This window comes from Schistocerca americana, chromosome 5, assembly GCF_021461395.2.
Source record: "Schistocerca americana isolate TAMUIC-IGC-003095 chromosome 5, iqSchAmer2.1, whole genome shotgun sequence".
Classification (NCBI taxonomy): domain Eukaryota; kingdom Metazoa; phylum Arthropoda; class Insecta; order Orthoptera; family Acrididae; genus Schistocerca; species Schistocerca americana.
The window spans coordinates 393,095,046-393,116,811 of NC_060123.1; the positions used below are offsets into that span (position 1 = coordinate 393,095,046).

At 40.7% G+C, this 21,766-nt stretch overlaps 1 protein-coding gene across 1 annotated transcript in view; it reads left to right on the top strand.

Moving 5' to 3' along the window:
• The window catches only part of LOC124615995, a 193,057-nt gene extending 172,584 nt beyond the window's left edge, over positions 1-20,473 (top strand). The window contains exons 6-8 of the mRNA XM_047144204.1: positions 4,733-4,872; positions 13,695-13,898; positions 20,080-20,473. Of these exons, the coding sequence (XP_047000160.1) occupies positions 4,733-4,872; positions 13,695-13,870 (316 nt within the window). The 3' untranslated portion in view covers positions 13,871-13,898; positions 20,080-20,473. The remainder of the gene's footprint in view (positions 1-4,732; positions 4,873-13,694; positions 13,899-20,079) is intronic.
• Positions 20,474-21,766: the final 1,293 nt, after the last annotated feature.

Below are 21,766 nucleotides of genomic sequence, written 5' to 3' on the forward strand. Positions count from 1 at the left end.
GGCTTGAATGCTAACAGAAAGCAGTGAAGGCAATGATTCAGATCCCTGTGGACAACGGAAGTGTGCATGAAGACTCTGAGCAAGAAAGGGAGCTGTAAAAGGCACGCAGTGGTCAACTTAAATATTTGCTTCATTGTACTGAACAGCCCATGCCGGGGTTCATCCAACCAGGCGACACGATTCCATTCATCCGCGGTCCAATCTCCATGATCCCGTGCCCGCTGTAATCATAATTGACGATGTTGTTGGATCAACATGGGAACACCATGTTCAAGACTGAGCGCTGAACGGTGTGCTCCAAAATACTTGTGCTTACGCCAGCAGAGTACCCTGTCAGATCTGGCACAGACAGCTGCCTGTTGTGCTTCAGAGAACGGGCAAGTCTCCGATCCCTATATTATGTGATGAGGTACGGATGTCCAACTTCTTGTCGCCTACTCGTGCTTTCAGCATTCTTCAGCCACTTCCCATAGATACTCACGACAGTAGCACGCGAACAGCCAACCAGCTTCGCCGTTTCCGAGATGCTCGCAACCAGGCACTGGGCCACAACAACCTGACTTTTCTTAAAGTCACTTAAGTCGGCGGATTTCAGTATTTGCGTAACTGGGCGTCGTTAGAATGATTCTCCATTCATCTCTGCTCCGCACATATACTTCTCTTACCACAGCACACAATCTCGCGATAAGCAGAGATCATGTTTCGGCTCATTAGTGTGTGTTAATTCGAGGAAAGTGGTAAAACGGTACATTACGTAGAGTTATTACAATTGCGTCTACGATCACGACCGATGAAAATAGCTATTCCCCCCTCCCCTAAGGAGGACTAAATATGAATCTTGATTGTACCGAAAGATACGTCAACGCGTAGGATGTGTTATCATTGTATCACTGTTAAGGGCCGATGACACAGTGAATGGAGCAACTCGTCATCCTGATTCGGGACAGCAAAGCATTTTTCAAGCCTGAGCTGCTGTTCCACCACAATCAAATCATAAAGTCGGACCAATGTTGCACCCAGGTAGCAGAGCTTCCTCGGAAATCGTTTACTGAAGCTAACTTTGGTAAAAGACTGCCTCTGACCTCATGCATCCCGTGAGCGTGCAAACCGTCTAGGAATTTGCAGGGATGAGTGACTTACAGTAGTGTTTTTAATGGTTAGAGCTTATTCTAACTTCTACACCTATCAGGAGACAGTAGTGGTCGTTGGGGAATGGGACACTGCTAACGAGAGCTTGAACTACCAGAGTGCATGAGACAGCAAGATACATGAGATACAGTGAACAATGTGTCATCATACCATGATTATTGTTGTTGATTAAGAGACAGCTAAACGTTGCAGGAATCATCCATATCATTACCAAAATGTTTCAGTTTCTTGTCTGCATTGTCAGCGAAATGTGTTCTTCCAGTACAAAACAGGATCTGCACACATCATTTTCTTTAAAAAAAAAGAACACCATTTTCAATATGTTCGTTTGCCTGTCTAGCAATGTACGATCATCAGATGCAGGAATTACCAGGAACAGGAGGACGCAGTGTCTGGCGTGTTCGGTGAACTGTCCAAGCTACGTTATTGGCCACAGGCGTTGAACAAAGACCCCAACAGTCAGAAGCGTCGCGAAATATTGTCTCTCATAATGATATCCTACCTCACATTCATCGTCACTGTTCTTAATTGTAAGTTTCAACTTCACGCAGCTGAAGTAGCTGTCAAAGAAAATCTGTCCGCATGTTACAGATTCTAAGTATATACAGCTAGTATAATATATGCAAAGTAGTCGCTCATATGAGGCTACTGCATCATGCTTTTTGTTGCTTATAGTAGCAAGTGCATCACGATAGTGGTTTTGAAATAGCTCTCGTCTTAAATGTAAGGCACAATCATGCAGTAGTAGCATTTTGTGTCAATTAGTTTGGAATATATTATGAGATTTGAAGCTGTACAACTGCATGACTAAGTCAATTGCAAGACTAAGTCATGTGGTAGATACCTCTGAAGATCGATAAGTAAGACTTCAGTAACAGTATTGGTTTACTGCTTTTCGTCCGTGAAATGAAAACTGTACACTTGCGGTGCGGGAAATGTTTCAACAGACAACAACACCAATTACTTACAGCCCTTAAAAAAAGGACATTCAGACTTACGATAAGGGCGGCAAAACGTCCATCGGATCTGCGTTTGCTGTGATATCAAAATAAGATCTGTATCTGACGTAAAATAAGCACTGGAATGACATAAATGTTACGCGAGATACGGATCAATTGCAACGGACCTTTTCTATCTGTTTTATTGCTTTCTCAATACGCGGATCGAGAGCATTTGACAAAGATTATGATCTATATGACTATGGCACACTTTCCCCGAAAACCCATTAAAGAGATATATAGACACATCCGAATTGTTTGAATTTAGATGTCAATATTCCCCCCTGCTATAACTGAAAACGCTCCACCAAACACGAAGCAGTTTGCTTTATTTTGTATCACTACAGTAAATGTAACATTTTCGTGTTTCGCATTATTTGGAGACTTCCAAATACGAATTTATTTTTCTTGTGCTGTATTTTGACATCTGTGCACATGTTTATCTTCGTTACTAATTAATGACATGAACACTATTCATAGACAGTGATTAATAGTTCTTTATTAAGTAGATAAGAAATTTTCGCATTCATCTTCAAAAAAGATTACTTTCCAGTGTACGAAGAACGCAACGATTCTCGTTGCTTGCTTCTGTTCTGTTGATTCGTTTTCGTATACCATGGTAAAGTTAGTTCAGTTTTCACATTGGTGGTACAAGTATATGACCACTGCTTTCATTCAACTCAGTAGTACATATATGTTAATGCAGTTCGTACAATTATCAAAGTATTGGAGGAATTGATGAAAACAGTATTGATCCGACTCCCTGTTTCTTTTTCCTCCAATATGAAACTGTGCAGTATCCGTAATCTTCTTTTGAGAGCCAAAGTTCTGCCGACGTTAATGTCGTAATAGACGGAAGCGAACAAAGATCGTTAACGATTATTGAGTCAAACAGAGAAGTGTGGAACACTGCTGATTCCAGTTGTATCTTTGAATTAGCTTTCTTGTTATTACCAGTGGAATGTCCCTAATACCAAAACATTCCGTCTTCACAGGCAATGTTTTCATGAAAACAATGTCATAGCGAGAAATACTCTATATTTTCTGGTTCTTAATATAGTGTGAGACTAATCGTGTGTCATGAAAGACACGAAAGGCAATTGTCTTCCACTTCTGACCTTTGACCAGGCATTATTTAATTTTTATCATTACATTACGTCTGGTACTACAGCTCTTATATTTGTTATGTTTTACACTGTATCTTATATTTTGTATATAATCTATCAGTTACAGATCATGTAAGTACACACACATTGGTGAACAATTATAACTGGAGGATTTGCTATATAATGCACAGGAAAACCGGTTAACAGTAGATTTTATCTTTCAAGCCCAATGTGATCATTTTATAAGTATATTCGTAGGATTACATGTACCGAGAAATTAATCATAAATTATTGTACTATATACGAAAACTTTAGATAGTTATTGCTGGATTTATCTTTTAAATGAAGCTGGTCTCACGTCTTAAGCATGTCCACTTGCTCTCCAAACTTGGCATCCTCTCTTAGATCCATCAATTCATTGTTCTTGCATGTACCACTTACTATCATAGACGTCCGCTATATAGATGGTACTGCAATGATAAGCAGGTACGAGCTGCGTTGAGAATCTCATTTTTATGATGTCCCCAATGTGATAAAATGTCTAGAATGTGCTAAAGAATCTAGACAAGTTTCGAAGCCACAAGTAATTGCAGTGACTTTCACTCTTCGCCTTAGTTCATCCGGGTATCCGCAAAAATTTCCATGCACACGGGGGGACAAAAATGTGGAATCACCAAAGACACAAAACACTGCCATGCCTAATTCGCTGTATGAAAAACGTTTGCATTCAAAGCAGCTTCAGTTCGTCTTGTAATAGATAAATACAAGTGGTTAACAAGGCAATGCTATGCTATTCTTCCTGAAAATGGAGACAATTTCAGGTAACGGTGCTGGAGAAGGACAGCGATCACGTTCCATTTCTCTATAAAATGGACCACAAAGGCCCAGTAATGTTGAGACCTGGTGACTGTGGCAGCTAGGCGAGATGCGACAACTCATCCACGTGTTCACAAAACTAGTCCGATGCGAGGTGTGGAAACGGAGACCTTGTCGTCTTGGAACACATCATTGTCATTGGGGAACAAATATTGTACCTTGAGATGTACCTGATCAGCCAAAATGGTCAAATAATCCTTGTCAGTAATGAGTATGTAGCACAATAACGACGCGACCCGTTGAATAACATGATGTGTCGGCCCAAATCATCACCGAACCCCCACAGCGTTTCACTCTTGGGACGTAAACTTGGCCAGAAGTTGCAAACAGTGTGAAACAAGACTCACTCGACCAAATGAGCTGCTTCCACTGGCCATATTAGAGATATTATGGCTTCAGCACCGTGTACTCTAGTTAGGGCGTATCTGTCGTTTTCGAATTCCATGTGGTACTGCAAGTCTCTGCTAATGGAGTTTCATGTTGTTTCCATGTTGACAAAGTTCGCTAGTGCTTGGTTAGCTCCTGCATTTAATGTTCAAGCGTGCATTTCGCGGCTGTTGACCACTCTGCAGCAGGATGGTTATGTGATCTGTTTTCTTGCAGCACGAACGTGACCTCTGCAGACGGGAGCAGCGTGCAGTCTACTCTGAGCATCGACAGGGTGCACAAAAGGCACTCCGGCAACTACACCTGCGACGTCGGCAGCGTGGCTTCGACGAGCGTCGCGGTCCACATTCTAAACGGTACCTACCTGACTGTAGCTGTTTCTCAGAAAAACAGACCTATTTTCTACGTCCTCAGACCAATTTTATATGTCCTCATCTAAAATCTTGAACCCTAGCATGATTTGGTCAAAAAGAACATTGCAAAATGTTATACGCTGATAGTCAGTTCAAGAGGCTATGCTTGTGGCTTGTGGCAGCCTCGTGTTTCTGCATGCCAAACAGTCGCGTACGTAGCCCGCGGAATGAAATCCGCTCACATGAGCCATGAAACTGACTGGTGATGATTACGTTCTACCCATTCGACAGCAAAGAGCGCATGCAAATGTTGCTCATTTTCTCTAGACATACGAATCACATTTGCATCCAATGTGTCGTAATTCATCCGTGAACATCATTTGGGCCTATTGTTCCTGTACCTCGTAATAATGTATTCTGTCACCATTATGCATATCCGAGTGTAATGGACGGGAGGAAGAGGAGATAAGTGTTTAACGTCCCGAATTGTAATGGAAATGGAATACTGGAAGCGTCTATTGCCAAATTTAATCATGCCATATGTCATATTGATAACTTGTGCAGTTACGTCTACACACGAAATCCTCCAATATCTCGCTTTTCAGGACTGTTAACTTCATGCAAAATTCTTTTTGGCCAGTATTATAATCACTACAATTCTAGCTCTGATGTTTGTGTCCACGCAGCAGCTGAGGGAAATACTCCTCTCGCAAAATTAAAGTCAACGATTGTTCACTTCTTTTGACTTATGTTTCCCCGCTGATATTATAGAATTTCATTTTGCAACAAACTTTTAAGGAAAATAAACGGTTCAATCTTATAACGAAATATTATTTCAAAATCATTAATTTTCCAGAAACAAATGAAATAGTTTAATGTGCCCTTGCGTCGAAAAGACCGCATTTGATGATTTTAATGACTTAAAGCGTCACAGCACACAGTAACGTAATTTATTCTGTAGCATCTTCAGTTTTCTCTGACAGCAACCGTACGTCAATGAGCCATGAACTGTGAAAATTAAAACAGCCTCTTAAAATATCTTTTTTAGTTCCATTCTGCTACTCTCTGCTAAGAAAAAGGGAAACCTTCCTTGTATCTGAAATAAATGTGTTGAGATGCACATTAACTATGATACTTCTGGAGGTTCCTGGGTATCCTCAATGACACCTTAGTTTGCAGTAATAAGCATCCAATTGTTGTTCGAGGAGAAGACAAATATAAAAGAAACCTGTAGCAATAAATTTCACGCTCAACACAGTGTCTTTTAAGTTGTCAGTCCTGTGACTGGTTTGGTGCGGCCCACCACGAATTCCTCTCCTGTGCCAACCTCTTCATCTCAAAGAACCACTTGCAACCTACGTCCTCAATTATGTGGTGGATGGATTCCAATCCCTGTTTTCATCTGTAGTTTGTGTCCTTTACATCATCCTCTTAGAAGATATTTTATTGTCCTGACCCTTCTTCAAAAAAATGTGTGACAATTCCTAAGGGACCAAACTGCTGAGGTCATTAGTGCCTAGACTTACACACTAGTTAAACTAACTTATGCTGAGAGCAACACACACGCCCAAGGCCGAGGGAAGACTCGAACCTCCAGCGGGATGAGCCGTGCAATCCATGTCATGGCGCCTCAAACCACTCAGCCACACAGCGTGGTGCACCTTCTCCTTGTCAGTGTTTTCCATATATTCCTTTCCTGTCCGATTCCGCGCAGAACCTCCTCATTCCCACCCGTATCAGTCCACTGATTTCCAACATTCATCTCTAGCAACTCATCTCAAATTCTTCGAGTCTCTTCTTTTCCGGTTTTCCTTCAATCCACATTTCACTATCAAACAACGCTGTGCTACAAACGTACATTCTCAGAAATTTCTTCCTCAAATTAAGGCCTACTAGTCGATTTCTCTTGACCAGGAATGCCCTATGTGCCAGCGTTACTCTGCATTTGATGTCCTTCTTGCTCCTTCCGTCATTAGTTACTTTGGTGATTAGGTGGTAGAATACCTTAACTTCATTTACTTCGTGACCGTCAATCCTGATGTTAAGTTTCTCGCTGTTCTATTCTCTGCTACTTCTCATTACCTTCGCCTTTTTTAGATTAACTGTCAGTCTATTTTCTGTACTGCATACACTGTTCATCACATTCAACAGATCATGTAATTCTTATTCACTTTCACTCAGGATAGCATTGTCATTAGGGAATCTTATCGTTAAAATCCTTTAACTTCGAATTATAATTCCACTTCTCAAAGTTTCTTTTATTTGCGTCATTTCTTCTTCGACGCACGGATTGAACAGTTGGGCCGAAAGATAACATCCCTATCCTAAACGATTTTCAATCCGAAGTATTCGTTTTTGGTCTTCCGCTCTTGTTGTTTCCTCTTGGCTCTTGTACGTGTTATACGGGGTATTCAAATAGTCTCCGCAGTGCCGTATGATTGTTAGCAGCGCGTGCCGTATGCCGCAGTGAATATACCGAAATGAAACTAAGTGAAATACTAATTATTAATTTATTGAATATTCATTTTCACTTACAAATTTTCACATTAAATGTTGTAAGTGTCCCCCTACCCTGTTATTGAATACACAGTTCAATTCGTCTAATAATGTTTCCAAACACAAGCTGTAACATTTCTTCTGTAAAAGAAACAGCGAAAGTGGATTTGCAGTTTTCAATTCATCGAGGGATTTCGGACGATTTTTATGGACACTTGCTTTCGCAGCACCCCAGAAGAAAATGACGGGTGGTGTTAGGTCATGCGATCGTGTAGGTCAAAGTACCTGTGAAATTATGCGACCACCAAAAACATCAGCAAGCACTGACACTGAAACGCGAGCTGTATGCGCTGTTGCATAATCTGGTTAAAAATTACCGTTCAGTATTTCACTTAACACAAGTTCTCCTATTAAAGGGTACGCAATAACACTGCAGTATCGACTCATGGACATTTTATCGAAAATATTGAGTAGTTCATCCTCAGAAAAAACGCTAGGACGACCACTTCTCGGTGCATCTGTCACTGAACCCGTACTTCGAAATTTGTTAATCAAATCTCACACAGTATCGCGATTTGGGAGTGTCACCTCCGGGAAAACTGAATTAATAATTTGATGGACTGAAACTATGTATTTACCGCCAGCTTTGAACACCACTTCGACAGAAAACACACGTTCCTCAGTGGTTAGCATTTTAACAGTGCCAAAAACGAAACAAACGAACAAAGGAACTAAAACATTCACGTCAACACGTAACGACACACACCAACTATACTACTGACGCTTGCTGAGATAAACGAAACAGTGGAATGTTGAGAGAGTCCGCTTTAAGGGAAGTAACCTAAGCAGGCGAACAATCATACAGAACGCGCTGCTAACAATCATACGGCACTGCGGAGAGACTCTTTGAACGCCTATATTACCCGTCTCTGCCAATAGCTTACCGTTATTTTCCTCAGAGTTTCGAACATCTTGCACCATTTCACATGTAGAACGCTTTTTCTAGGTCGACAAACCCTATGAACGTGTACTGACCTTTCTTTAGTCTTCCTTGCATTATCAACCGTAACGTCAGAACTGCCTCACTGGTACCTTTATCTTTCCTAAAACGAAACTGATCGTCATCTAACAGATTCTCAATCTTCTTTTCCATTCCTCTGTGTATTAGTCTTGTCAGCAACTTGGATGCATAAGTTGTTAAGCTGATGGTATGACAATTCTCTTGGCTCTTGTAATATTCGGAACTGTGTGAATGATATTTTTCCGATATTCGGATGGTATATAGCCAGACTCTTACATTCTACCCACCAACTTTAAAAGTTGTTTTGTTGCCACTTCTCTGCAGTGATTTTAGAAGGTCTGATGGATTGTTGTCTATCCCTTCTGACTTACTTGATCTAGAGACTTCCAGTTCTCTTTTCAATTATGATTCTAATACTGGGTCCCTTATCTCATCCTTATCAACTCCTGTATCTTCTTCAGTCACATCAGACAAGTGCTCCCCCTCATCGAGGCCTTCAGTTACTCTTCCCTTCTATCCACTCTCTCCTTTTAGATTTTAATGTCACCAAACGTTGTTTTGACTTTTATGTATACTGAGTCATTCCTTATGATAATCATTTCTTTTTTTATTTCTTCACATTTGTCTTGCAGCTATTTCGTCTTAGGTTTCCTGCACTTCCTACTTATTTGATTCCTCAGCGACTGGTATTTCTGTAGTCCTGAATTTCCTGAATTTGTACTTCCTTCTTTCGTCGATCAAAAGGCGTATTTCTTCTTTACCCCATGTTGCAAAGAATCGCTCCTACCGATGGTACTAATAAAACTCCACCAGGTAGGATATTTACAGTCGCTTATCCTGTCCCAATGCTTCTGCAAGCTACCCTCCGTAGTACTAGTTTACAAAACTCGTGTGCTCCAGGAAATTACAGGACCCTGCTAGTTACTGCTGGGGGATTAGTAACCTTTAGCGGGTGAGTTTAACTTACCCATAAAACTTTGAAGGCAACGGGTAATGCGACCTTTATAACCACTACAGAAGGCACCTATGCAGGTCTTAATATGGAGCATTGAGCTTTAATTATTTTTATTTGTTGACCAGTATGCGACTGAGGTAGGGACCAATTTGTTTGGGTTTGTCTGTCGTCTCTAAGGGATATTTTATCAATTCCTGTTTTCCATTATCTATATACTTTAGGTTTTACCTATTATTTCAGTTATTAATGATAATGGGAGGAAAGAAGTAGCATAAGATCTCGATTACTTGATATTTATTGACTAACTGTGGCATTTGAACAATCTGCCATGTATTTATTGGAACTAGTTACTGCCCATTCTTAGCAACAGCAGGGGCTCTCATATTATACATAACGACAAATGTTCTCCCTAAAATACAGGACTTACATTCACCAAGTAATTATCGAAAGGGAGAGGGGGGTGCAGACCTGCCTTCAGGGGAATTTTATGGAGGCACACAATTTTACCTAAACCCATGTCTTCTATTGACACTACATTTAATTACTATAGGACACGTAGAACAAGTTCAGCGAAAGACACTACAACTGAACTCGATCAGGGCGGAAGAGTATCTGTCTAAATATTTCAAACTTCATTAAAACCTGCACCGAAGAGGGGGTAGCAAGTAGTGCACTTGACTCCGATGAGAATTTTGGTTTAATCCTGCGTTCCGGAACAACACCACGTTACTGAGATGGGGGCGCAAGAATATTTACTATCATGTGGCGTGAAAATTTAGCAAGTCTCCATTTGGAAATTTGTGGTAAGGCCTTATGGAATCAAACTGCTGAGGTCATCAGTCCCTAAGCTTATACACTACTTAATCTAACTTAAACTAATTTACGCTGAGAACAACACACACACCCATGCCCGAGGGAGGACTCGAACCTCCGAAGGGGGAGGCAAGTCTCCATCCCAACAGTATAAATGTCAATAAAATGGCAAATTTCTGCGATATAACAGTTTTCCCTGAATATTTGGTAGCATACTTAATTGTATTTAAATCAAAGTAGTTATGGGGCACACGAAACATTTACTATCAAACGGCGGGAAAAATTATGGAAATCCCAATTTCATCAATAGGCATCAAAATCGAAACTTTTCACAGATAAAAGAGTTTAACGTGTACATTTTATGTAACGCACTTCATTATAAACAAATCAAATAGTTATGGGGGCTACGAGAAACATTTACTAATTATCACAGTAACACTAGTTCGCACACGTGGGCAGGTTAGGTAGCCAATAGAATTGCAAAAATTCTGACACACAGGATTATTTCTGGCGTATCTTCCACTCACACACTACCGTGTAATTACTTACTCGTACCTTGAATCAATTCATGTGTCCCACCTTCCTGTTAACGACCGACAGTTTCGCGCTAAAGTGAATATGTGCACATTTCATGAATCAAAGTTCTATTTCTCCGCACAAATATTCTATTTTGGAATTAAGCTACTCGAAACTGTGGTGAAGCTACTCCACATTTTTGGAACGAAACCGCAATTTGCTAATGTGGCGGTTGCTCCAACCCACCACATGGCGTGAAACCAAGTACATGAAGAATACATATCAGAAATAAAAAAAAACCAAAATATTACTGTGAAAGAAACACCACATTAAAATTCATTAAATGAATTAACTTCTGTTACGCTCAGAGCAATAATACAACCGTGACCTTAAAGCCCATTGTGCATGCCCTTCAAGCACAAACACAAAGTTCTTACTGAAATTTAATCAAATTTTGAAAATAAACTCCCTTATGAGGGTTTTGCGGGACTCTCACACTCGATATCAACATCTGGATCTTAGTAACGAACAGTTTGAAACATTCTAATACCTTTGATAATATTAACATGAAATTGAGAGCTAAATCCGCAACGTCTGCACAGCGCCGCTACCCAGGTAGAAGTTTCTTGTGGGCCACATTGCCTAACCATTGCACGTTCAAAAGCGGGGGTAGGGGTGTGGGTGGTTTCGTCAACCTGACGGGGCAAATACTCGTGCCTCCGCGACCTCTCTGACCTGATTTGCACACTTGGTCTTTGCCAAACATGTTCGCGCTTGGGACCTGTACTACCCTACCATAGAACCACTCTACTCACGCCATACTACAGCCTCTGACTAAAGTTTTCTGCCACTTCACATATTTTCTCATTCATACCACCCAGGTCGCACAAGGGAAAGGCTGCAGGGGAACGTGGCACACACTAAACTAAATAAATAAATAAACAAACAAACGCCGTTTGATCCATCCTCTCCTGTTTGTCACCAACTGATTTATTTCTGCAGAGTGAAAACCCTCTCGCTATTAATTCTCTTGTACCGGAAATTTAATTAGAAAAATATGGAACGGTACAACAAGTTCCATTTCAGTGGTCTCTTCGGTGTTACTTTCTCTGTACCTATGCTTCTCATTACAGCTTCTGTGACTGCCCTTTTTAGATATGTCCGTTCTTCTTCAACGGTACTGCCTACTGACCTACTCCTCATTGCGGTATCTACAGCCTTAGAGAACTTCAAGAGTATCTCCTCATTCCTTAGTACTTCTGTAATCAAACCTCATAAACTTCAGCCTGCTCTTCATCATTCGTAAATTGTCATCTGAGTGTATAACTGCTCCTGGGTACGTCTTACAGTCCAGTATGTGATTTCGGGATCTCTGTCTGACGATGATGTAATCTAACTGGAATCTTTCCGTATCTCCCAGCTTTCTCCAAATACACTTCCTCTCATTTTGATTATTGAACAAATTTTTCGCTATTCTAGCTGAAATTTATTAAGACTAAACTCCTTCCGAACAGGTGTCGGAAATTCCTAACGTTACTGACCTACCATCGTGTCAGCCGCAACCTATAGGCGTCACTGGATGCGGATATGGAGTCGCGTGATGTGAGAACAGCGCTCTCCCGGCCGTTGTCAGTTTACGTGACCAGACCTGCTACTTCCTAGTCAAGTAGCTCCTCTGTTTCCTTCACAAGGGATGAGTGCACACCACTTGCCAACAGCGTTCGGAAGCCCGGACCGTCACCCATCCAAGTGTAAGCCAAGCACGACATCGCTTAACTTCGGTGATCTCATGTGTACCGGTGTTACTACTGTGGCAAGGTAGTTGGCAGCTGAAACTTATTACACAACTTACACGTCAAAATCTAGAATCTCATTTCGGAATCTCTCAATGATCGTGATGTAATCTAACTAAAACCTTCCTCTACCTTCTGGGAATTTCCAATTATGCCTCCTCCTCTTGTGATTCTTGAACAGAGTATTTCCTATTACCAGCTGAAATTTATTGCAGAACTCAATTAGTCTTTCTCTTCTCTCGTTCCTAGTACCAAGTGAATATTCTTCCTCAACCGCATTCCAATCGACTATGACTATGACATTTTCAATTCCTTTTACGTACTGCATTACCCGTTTAATACTGTCATATACATCTACATCTACATCCACACTCCGCAAGCCACCTGACTGTGTGTGGTGGAGGGTACCTTGAGTACTTCTATCGGTTCTCCCTTCTACTCTGGTCTCGTATTGTTCGTGGAAAGAAAGATTGTCGGTATGCCTCTGTGTGGGCTGTAATGTCTCTGATTTAATCCTCGTGGTCTCTTCGCGAGATATGCGTAGGCGAGAGCAATATACTGCTTGACTCCTCGATGAAGGTATGTTCTCGCAACTTCAATAACGTACCGAGCTATTGAGTGTCTGTCTTGCAGAGTCTTCCAAAGGAATTTTTCTATCATCTCCGCAATGCTTTCGCATTTACTAAATGATCCTGTAGCGAAGTGCGCTGCTTTCCGTCGGATCTTCTCTGTCCTTCTATCAACCCTATCTGGCACGGATCCCACACTGGTGAGCAGTATTTAAGCAGTGGGTGAACAAGTTTTCTGTAACATACTTCCTTTGTTTTCGGACTGCAGTTCCTTAGGATTCTTCCAATGAATCTCAGTCTGGCATCTGCTCTACTGACGATTAATTTTATAAGGCCATTCCATTTTAAATCACTCCTAATGCCTACTCTCAGATAATTTATGGAATTAACTGCTTCCAGTTGCTGAAGCCTCCACGCTTCACATCGTAATACAAACGAAGCATCACATACAGTATTTGAGCACAGCTTCATGCATTTTTCTGGCAGACATCAACTAAAATCTTTAGTGTCTTTAAACATAAAAGCAAACAGATTTGGTCATGTTGTGTTTATGGGGTATGCGTAAAGAATGGCTTGGGACAGGTGACTTGTAGTTACCGAGAGGGTAAGTCCAACTGAGAAGCAAGTATTTTCTGTAATCATGGAAACTGTGTGGCTCGCAGGCGAGCTACCGGCTGCAGTGCAGCACAACGGCGCGTGGTCGGGCGGCCACTGGTATGCGCGCTGGCCGCAGCTAGTGATGTGGTTGGTGCCACTGCTGATGGTGCGGTTGGTGCCACTGTGGCGGGACGCCCCGCCGCTGCCCCCTGTCTCCCGCGGCGCCGCCCCCTGCAGCTGACAGCGGCCGCCAGAGACCGGATGAACAGGTTAGCTCCAAGCGCTCAGCAGCCACATCAGTCAGAGACGAGGATTTACTGTGTGCGCTAGGTAAGCGCCGCTCTCCAACGATAATTAGATTGGTACCTGCACATAATTGAGGAGAGTTCTTTCAAAACTCGATACATGAAACAATCGAGCTTTTCATAGCACGAGTTTTTCTGTTTTCACATAATGAAATGAAATGTCGTGTAGCTAGGGCCTCCCATTAGGTATGCTTGTCGTCTGGTGGAAGTCTTTTGAGTTGACGCAACTTCGGTGACTTGCGTCCTGATAGGGATGGATGTTGATGATGGAGACAACACAACACTCCATCCACAAGCAGAGAAAAATCTCCAACCCAGCCGGGAATCGAACCCCGTTCCCTTAGCATGGCATTCTGTCACACTGACCACTCAGCTATCAGGGTGGATTGTTTTTCACCTAGATAGATATATTTGATCATTTGAATTTTTGCATGACTACTAGGTCTCACTGACATCAGTAAAGCGTTTTAATGAAATATAAAAAAAATTGTTTTTATAACAGCTTATGAAACTTTGGTTTTTCCAGTTTCTGTCAATAGTCGACAAATGCTTATGATTATTGCTGGTATTAGTTATGTTGCTGCCCTTAATTAAGCATACTTATTCCTCAACTAATAGCTTATATGCTGTAGTGTTTATTATATGCCTGCATTGTTGTAAAATGTGTATCTTTTTATATATTATTATATGTAGCATTTTTTAAATTGAAAGTTTTTGAATTTATTGAGATTACAGACAACAATAAAAGAAATACAGTAGCATAATACAATAATAGCAATGATAAATATTTCAACATAATTTGTTTAGCTTACATCACCATTATCAGTATTAGATGAAGTATAAAGTGAATAACAGAAAGAGTATTGATGTTACAATCACATTGTTACTGTCAATTTTTCCCTCAGGTATCCACACATTATACATCTAAAACAGCTTTGTAAAACCTCTTTGCGTAATCTGGAATTTCAAAATACTTTATCAAGGCAGCACATCTTTCTTCTTTTCTTTGTATACCATAATCCGATTTGGCAAAAGGGTGGATGTTTTTACTACTGAATGGCACAATTTTTTTGGTCTCAGGATGTCTACTAGCTATAGATCTGTAGAGTATACTTCACTTACTAACACATTAATAATTTTTTTCTTCTTGTGTGAAATGACACGTTGGCTTTTGTTTTGAAATGTAGCTTGGCATTTGGAACTTTCTGTGCACTATCTTTCTGATTTAACCGTTCAGTCTTTGTTTAGAATTCTGAAAGTATATTTTTTAGGAGACAAGATACTTTCTTTTTCTCAGTAATTTTTCAGTTCTACCAAACACTCGGTCTGGAGGCATGTAGCTATGTCCACCAACAGGGAAGAAGTGACGAATATTACTAAATTTTGTGCTGTTTTCCAAGAATGCTGAAAGCATCGCGATGATAAAACTGGTTTTATATTGGCTGCTGCAAGAACTTGAGAACAAATGTATAGTATTGATGCCATCATTGAGTTGTTTTCTTTTTATCTAAGTCAGGAAGAAGGTAAAGAAAAGCTGAAGCAGCTTGATTATATCTTCTTGAAGATTCTGTCTCCTTGCACAAATTTCATGTAACCTGTAGCTAGTTCATAGTTCATTCTTCTTCTACAGTCATGTTTGTACCTCATTTTCCATTAAATCAACGTTACATGTGGAGTAGATGTCGGTACGAGGTGCGCTGAACGATAGATTGAAATGTTTGAAAAATATATGCTCGTCTTTTGATATGGCACATTGTTCCAGTCCTAAGTATCTTATTTCTTCACAGAATTTCTTCGACATTTTATTGACGTAGGTCTGAAGGCAAATAACATTCCGTAGATTCCCCAATCCATCGTGGCTCTCTGTGGCTTTCTTAATGGCAATAATTACCTCCTTATGATCGTTTCCTGTTCCGTCAACTCCTCTCCTTTTCTTCGGCAACCTACCTCTTCCATGGAACCTGCTTGCTATACAGGATAACCTATCCTTTGACATGACAGACACTTCTTGAAAAGTGACAGCACAAACAGGCACAACTTCAGCGCCCCTTTTTCTAGTAGTATACTTCACTGCCACTGTTTCCTTCATTTTTGCTTTCTGGGTGTCTACTACTCCGCGCTGAAGTGAAAAAATATTACCAAATTTTTACAGAAACGTTTCTTGAACAATTTTATTTAATGGTGTCATGTGATAATGAAAATGAGAAATATCTTTGTAGCAGAGTTCAGCAGCTTCGCTTCCTTTCATTCCCTTAGCTTTTTAATGTGAAACTGCATTTAATGATGGGTTCCTTTCTACATTTTTACATCTCTTTATTTGCGTTTCATATCATTTTAAGTTGTTCTTGAATCGGTATTTTCTTCCATCGGAACATTCTTTGACCTGTATGCCATTTTCAAAATCGCAAGAATCATCATCCATTCTCCTTCCGCTTGCAGTACTCTGTAGAAGTACAACTTAGCGTAAAGTGAATATTTGCCTAAAAGTAACCTGCAGGTGTTTCGACGACAATGAATTCTGGTTGCAAAACAATTCCCCCCAGTATATGTTCGTACAACAATAAGTATCATCGCTTAAGGTAATATATGTACTACATTATTGTTAACTGCCCGTTGCGAAAAGAAAGCCGAGACAGTAGAGAGCAGTTTTACTGCAATTGTCGACTTTTTCTGTAATTGTAAGAATGTTTACATCGAGTTTTGCCAAAACCTTGTGATTTGGAGTGTTGAAACATGCAGCAGAAATCGGTTTTTGCTAACACTTGGATCAAGGACCGATGTGAAAGGTCAACATTATCCCATTACAATGCCTAACTCAGTTTTGAATTTTTTTTTTTTTTTTTTGGTTTACATTGAGTGTTGAGAAACCGGTCCTAAATTTTTCCTTGTTTCTATCGGTTCACGTTTCTTTACTCACTTCGACAATGGGGAACGTCACATTGATGTGAATAATCCTACAAAGTACATTCATTAATCACAAAATTTTGATTCTCATACCGAAATGATAAGCATCAAGTAATTAATTGTATACTTGTTTACAGGCACAAGTCTCTAATACTGGCATACGTAGAAATCCCAAACTACAGTACCATAGTTCGCCACTATTAAAGCAATTATAAAGTGGTGCAGCCAGTTATATTAAAATGGGAAATTATGCAATAATTCTTTTACTGCAAATGTAGGGAAGACGATACATTCCGTGCGAAACTGGTTGAAGTGTACAGCTACAGTGGACCATCATATGCAACAGTGACCAAAACTAAACTAAACTCCTCCTGAACAGGTCACGAAGGCCCAAAGGCACCGACCGGCCACCGTGTTATTCTCAGACCACAGATGTCACTGGATGCGGATATGGAGGTGCACGTGGTGAGCCCACCACTCTCCCGGCCGTATGTCAGTTTCCGAGACCGGAGATGCTACTTTTCAATCAAGTAGCTCCTCAGTTTGCCTCACAAGGGTTGACTACACCCCACTTGCCAAAAACGCTCGGCAGACCGGATGGTCACCCATCCAAAGTGCTAGCCCAGCGCTTAACTTCGGTAATCTGACGGGAACCGGTGTTACCATTGCGGCAAGGCCGTTGGCATGTAACAGTAATTATACGGCACAAACACTTTCACACTGATCAAATAGGTCTTAGTGACAAAGACCATCTCTGTGTGAAAAATCGGGAAAACGCAGGAGGAAGCCCCACTTCCAGCTTATTCGACGTCATATTAGAACCACCGATAATGAGCTATGAATCAGTCTTCCACGAATTGTAATTGTCTATGATCAGCATCCTGTGGTTTCTGCGCCTGATCACACTTACAGAAATACCGGAAATAATGTGGCTGTGTCATAGCAGTACTGATTACTTCTTTAGCCACATCATCACCATGGACAGTTGTTGGGTGTATGACTATGACCTGGAGATGAAGGAGTAAAGGGAGCAGTGAAGACATGTTGGTTCCTCTCCGACAAAAACGGCGAAGCCCCATTACCCGGGCAAGAATTGCTATGGTGAGGTACTCACTGATTATGGTCGTAACGGACTCACAGTCACAGGAACATAAGACCGAGTTCTCTAGAACACCTTACAGGAGGCTATTGAGATGAAGAGACAAGGGAAGCGTTCAATTTGGGTGTCTGAGCTCCATGACACAGCTCCTGCTGACTCCGCACAGGACACAGTCAAAGTGCAACTTCTTTGAGTTATGAAATTTTGCCCCATTCAGACATTCACCCACCGACTCCTCTATCTTCCTCTGATGAGGTAATCGTTGTGTGACTGGTATTTCCAGGTTGATGACGAAGCGAACATCAGGGTGGATAGTTTCTTCACAAGCCCAGTTCAGACATCTTCGACCTATGGGTCTCTGTCAGGCCATTTTGGGAAAATAAGTGCAACATTGATTAACGAAGAGATTAGCATCTCCAAAACGAAAGTAAGGTCAGTGGGAAAGAGATATAAACGGTTTGAGTTGAAAATAGGAGGAACAAAGTTAGAACAGGTAGACGTTTCAAGTACTTAGGATGCATATTCTAACAGGATGCCTACATAGTGGAAGAATGGAAGCGAGGTGTAGCAAAGCTAATGCAGTGACCGCTCAGGTACGAACTACTCTCTTCTGCAAGAAGGAAGTCAGTACCAAGACTAAGTTATCTGTGCACCGTTCAATCTTTAGACCAACTTTGTTGTATGGGAGCGAAAGCTGGGTGGATTCAGGTTACCTTATCAATATGGTTGAGGTTACGGATATGAATGTAGCTAGGAAGATTGCTGGTACCAGTAGATGGGAACAATGGCAGGAGGATGTCCACAATGAAGAAATCAAAGAAAAACTGGGAATGAACTCTATAGATGTAGCAGTCAAGGCGAACAGGCTTAGATGGTTGGGTCATGTTACACGCATGGGAGAAGCAAGGCTACCCATGAGACTCATTGGTTCAGCAGTAGAGGGTAGGAGGAGTCGGGGTAGACCAAGGAGAAGGTACCTGGATTCAGTTAAGAATGATTTTGAAGTAATAGGCTTAACATCAGAAGAGGCACCAATGTTAGCACTGAATAGGGGATCATGGAGGAATTTTATAAGGTGGACTATGCTCCAGACAGAACGCTGAAGGGCATAATCAGTCCTAAATGATGATGATGTTAGTCAAGCAGGCAAAGAGGCCTGCCAGATACAGTTGTTCTAATAATGTAGATGCTAGAGCTCAGCAGATGGTTCGGGTTAGATGCTTACTACAATCCATGTCCAATTTTTTTATCGTTCTCTTGTAGAATTTGAGGAAACCAAACGCAGAACACGTTCGGCAATACCATCTTTAGTAGTCTGCTTGAATTTGAGTGCACTACGACTCCATAGGCTAACACAAATTCTATTTCAATTGAGAGCGGCGCAATGTATCATATGTTTTTCCTAACAATTATTTCTCGGAACAGTCTATCCTAAAACACTCTTAAAAACGTTTCATACTCTTACTAATCAGCCTACATGAATACATTTCGTGAACAACCATCATTAGTTTCAGTATCCACAGCATTGCGGACCGTTTCTTTGATGGGAAAACACTGATCATTTCTAGAAGTACATTAACAGGCCAACTGTGAAATACATTCAGTGTCCAAGTAAAACTTGTAGGTTACCTGCGTTATGATACAAACACTGTTCACGTCGAAAACTCCACCATGGAAAGTTCACTTCAGCCTGAGCTTTAGCTTAAAAACATATTAATGAATCCAATCTGTTGTACAATAATGGACACGCGGTATATTCATTTTAAGTTTTTACGTGTGTCGAATGATGAGACCCAGTGTTGGAACTAGTTACAACATGAGATCTTAGACATGTAAGTGAAAATGTCACTTGCGAAAGCTATGGAGCCAAATACACACCTTTTATTAACAGTTTCGTTGGTTTTTCTGATCACGTGATGACGACGTACGCTCACAATTAGAAGGTTAAATCTCTTATTGTTCCGATTGATACACAATTTTTGTGAAACTAAATCTTGAGTGGTGTTTCATTTCACGGAAATTTTTAGCCTATATGTAGTTCAATTAACGACATTTACATTAAAATCCAGTAGTTAATGACAATATTTACTTTAAATTTACTGTAAAGTATTGAAAATTATTGTTAACTTTTCTTCTTTCCAGGACGTTGCTGTGAACATATCTGTGAGGCTCATCGTCGGGAGTGAAACAGATGAGAAAATATTCACCTTGTGGATGTCGGCTGGATTGGCGCCCCGATCCATACTGTGCTGCAAAGTGTGTGCTGCCCGCAGGACGCTTCGGGACCAGATCGTGGTGGACATAACGAGTGCTGCCTGCACAATACAGGCACTGCCGGCACGCCACCGAATATTTTTGTACAACAGAGACTAACCTCACGCGTACCGAACATACTTCGTTATTTTTCATAATTCTATGAATCTATCTAGAGCATGTCAATAGCGCAATAACAACTTAACAGAGTAGTCACTAATAGTGATTAAGAGATTATTTTAATCGATTCTAATTTATAATAAATCAACATATTTTACAGTAATTCTGGCAGTATGAATCTTAGTTCAGATTTACTGTGCAACCATAGTTGTCAATCTCATACCAAGCTCTTCAGATGTTGGGAATACCACACAGTATGCCTCAAAGTTGCCAGTGAAATCATTGACTAATTTATTGTGGTACTATTCGGACAGATGCCGCACTGTATTTAGAACAAGAGAGAATGCTGTGAATAGACAGGCGAGAATATCTATGCCCTACATGTTTCATTGAAATGTCCAGCTCAGCAGCATGTTACGTGTTGTACGCTGGTGTGGTGAGTACATAAAATTTACAACACCTGAGAGTCAGTTGGTTGTTGATGGCTAAAGGCACATCATCACTGTTACATTATTCTACGGAAGCCAGTTCATAGATGTTGGCCACTGATGGAATCCTTTACTAGATCGAAGTTCACAACCTTAGCAAAGCTTGGAGATCGCGTATTGAGTCATCGAAACCGGATGCAGTGTAATAAAATAACAGCAAAACAACGGCTGCATGTGCTTCCTTTTATAACGTAAGTGAACGCCCAAAGTCCCGCAGACAATCGATCACAAGGATGGACGTACAAAAACACGGTTACCATATTGTACAGTACACAATTTTATTCCACTTTACTACTCCATCCAAGGTTCAGTTAACTGTACCAAAACGCTTTAGCAAATGTCACACCACAGAATCCCTTCCCGTTAATAAGACCTTTTCTCTTCCTCCTTGACCATTTGATTATTTTTCTGTCTTTATCAGTCTGTCACAATATCAGTCTGCAACAAAAAATTATAGATAGTTATGTGACTCGCCCTAGAAACAACAGTAGCTTTTTTGATCACAGTAAAAGTTTGACCTAAGCTAGTGTATTCCGTTCTCGTTGCTTTAATATGTCTTTAAACGTTCAACCTGCTACGAGAATAAACTGACTTTGTTAATTCGCCAATCAAAACACTCAAAACTCATTTAGAGAGACGAAATTGTTCCCGAAGCTGAACTAATCTCTTCAATTCTAATTTCTTTTTGATCATCACATTACGGTGACTTGAGTAACTAGTCTAATCAAACAGCATTAGTCACAGCCTGCATTACCTGACTTCTGCAAAAGTGATTTAAGTTAGCGCGTTACCTTCTCCGTTGGAAGTAACGGATGTAAAATGATCCATTTTAAATCTCTTTCTGTGTTTGTGATTTCCTAATGTGCCCCAAACACTCCACGTTATATCATTTCAGATGCAGTGTTCCCGAAACTTTGACAGCTTAACTTTAACATAAAGCTAGGATACCTTTTAGACTTTGTGTTTCC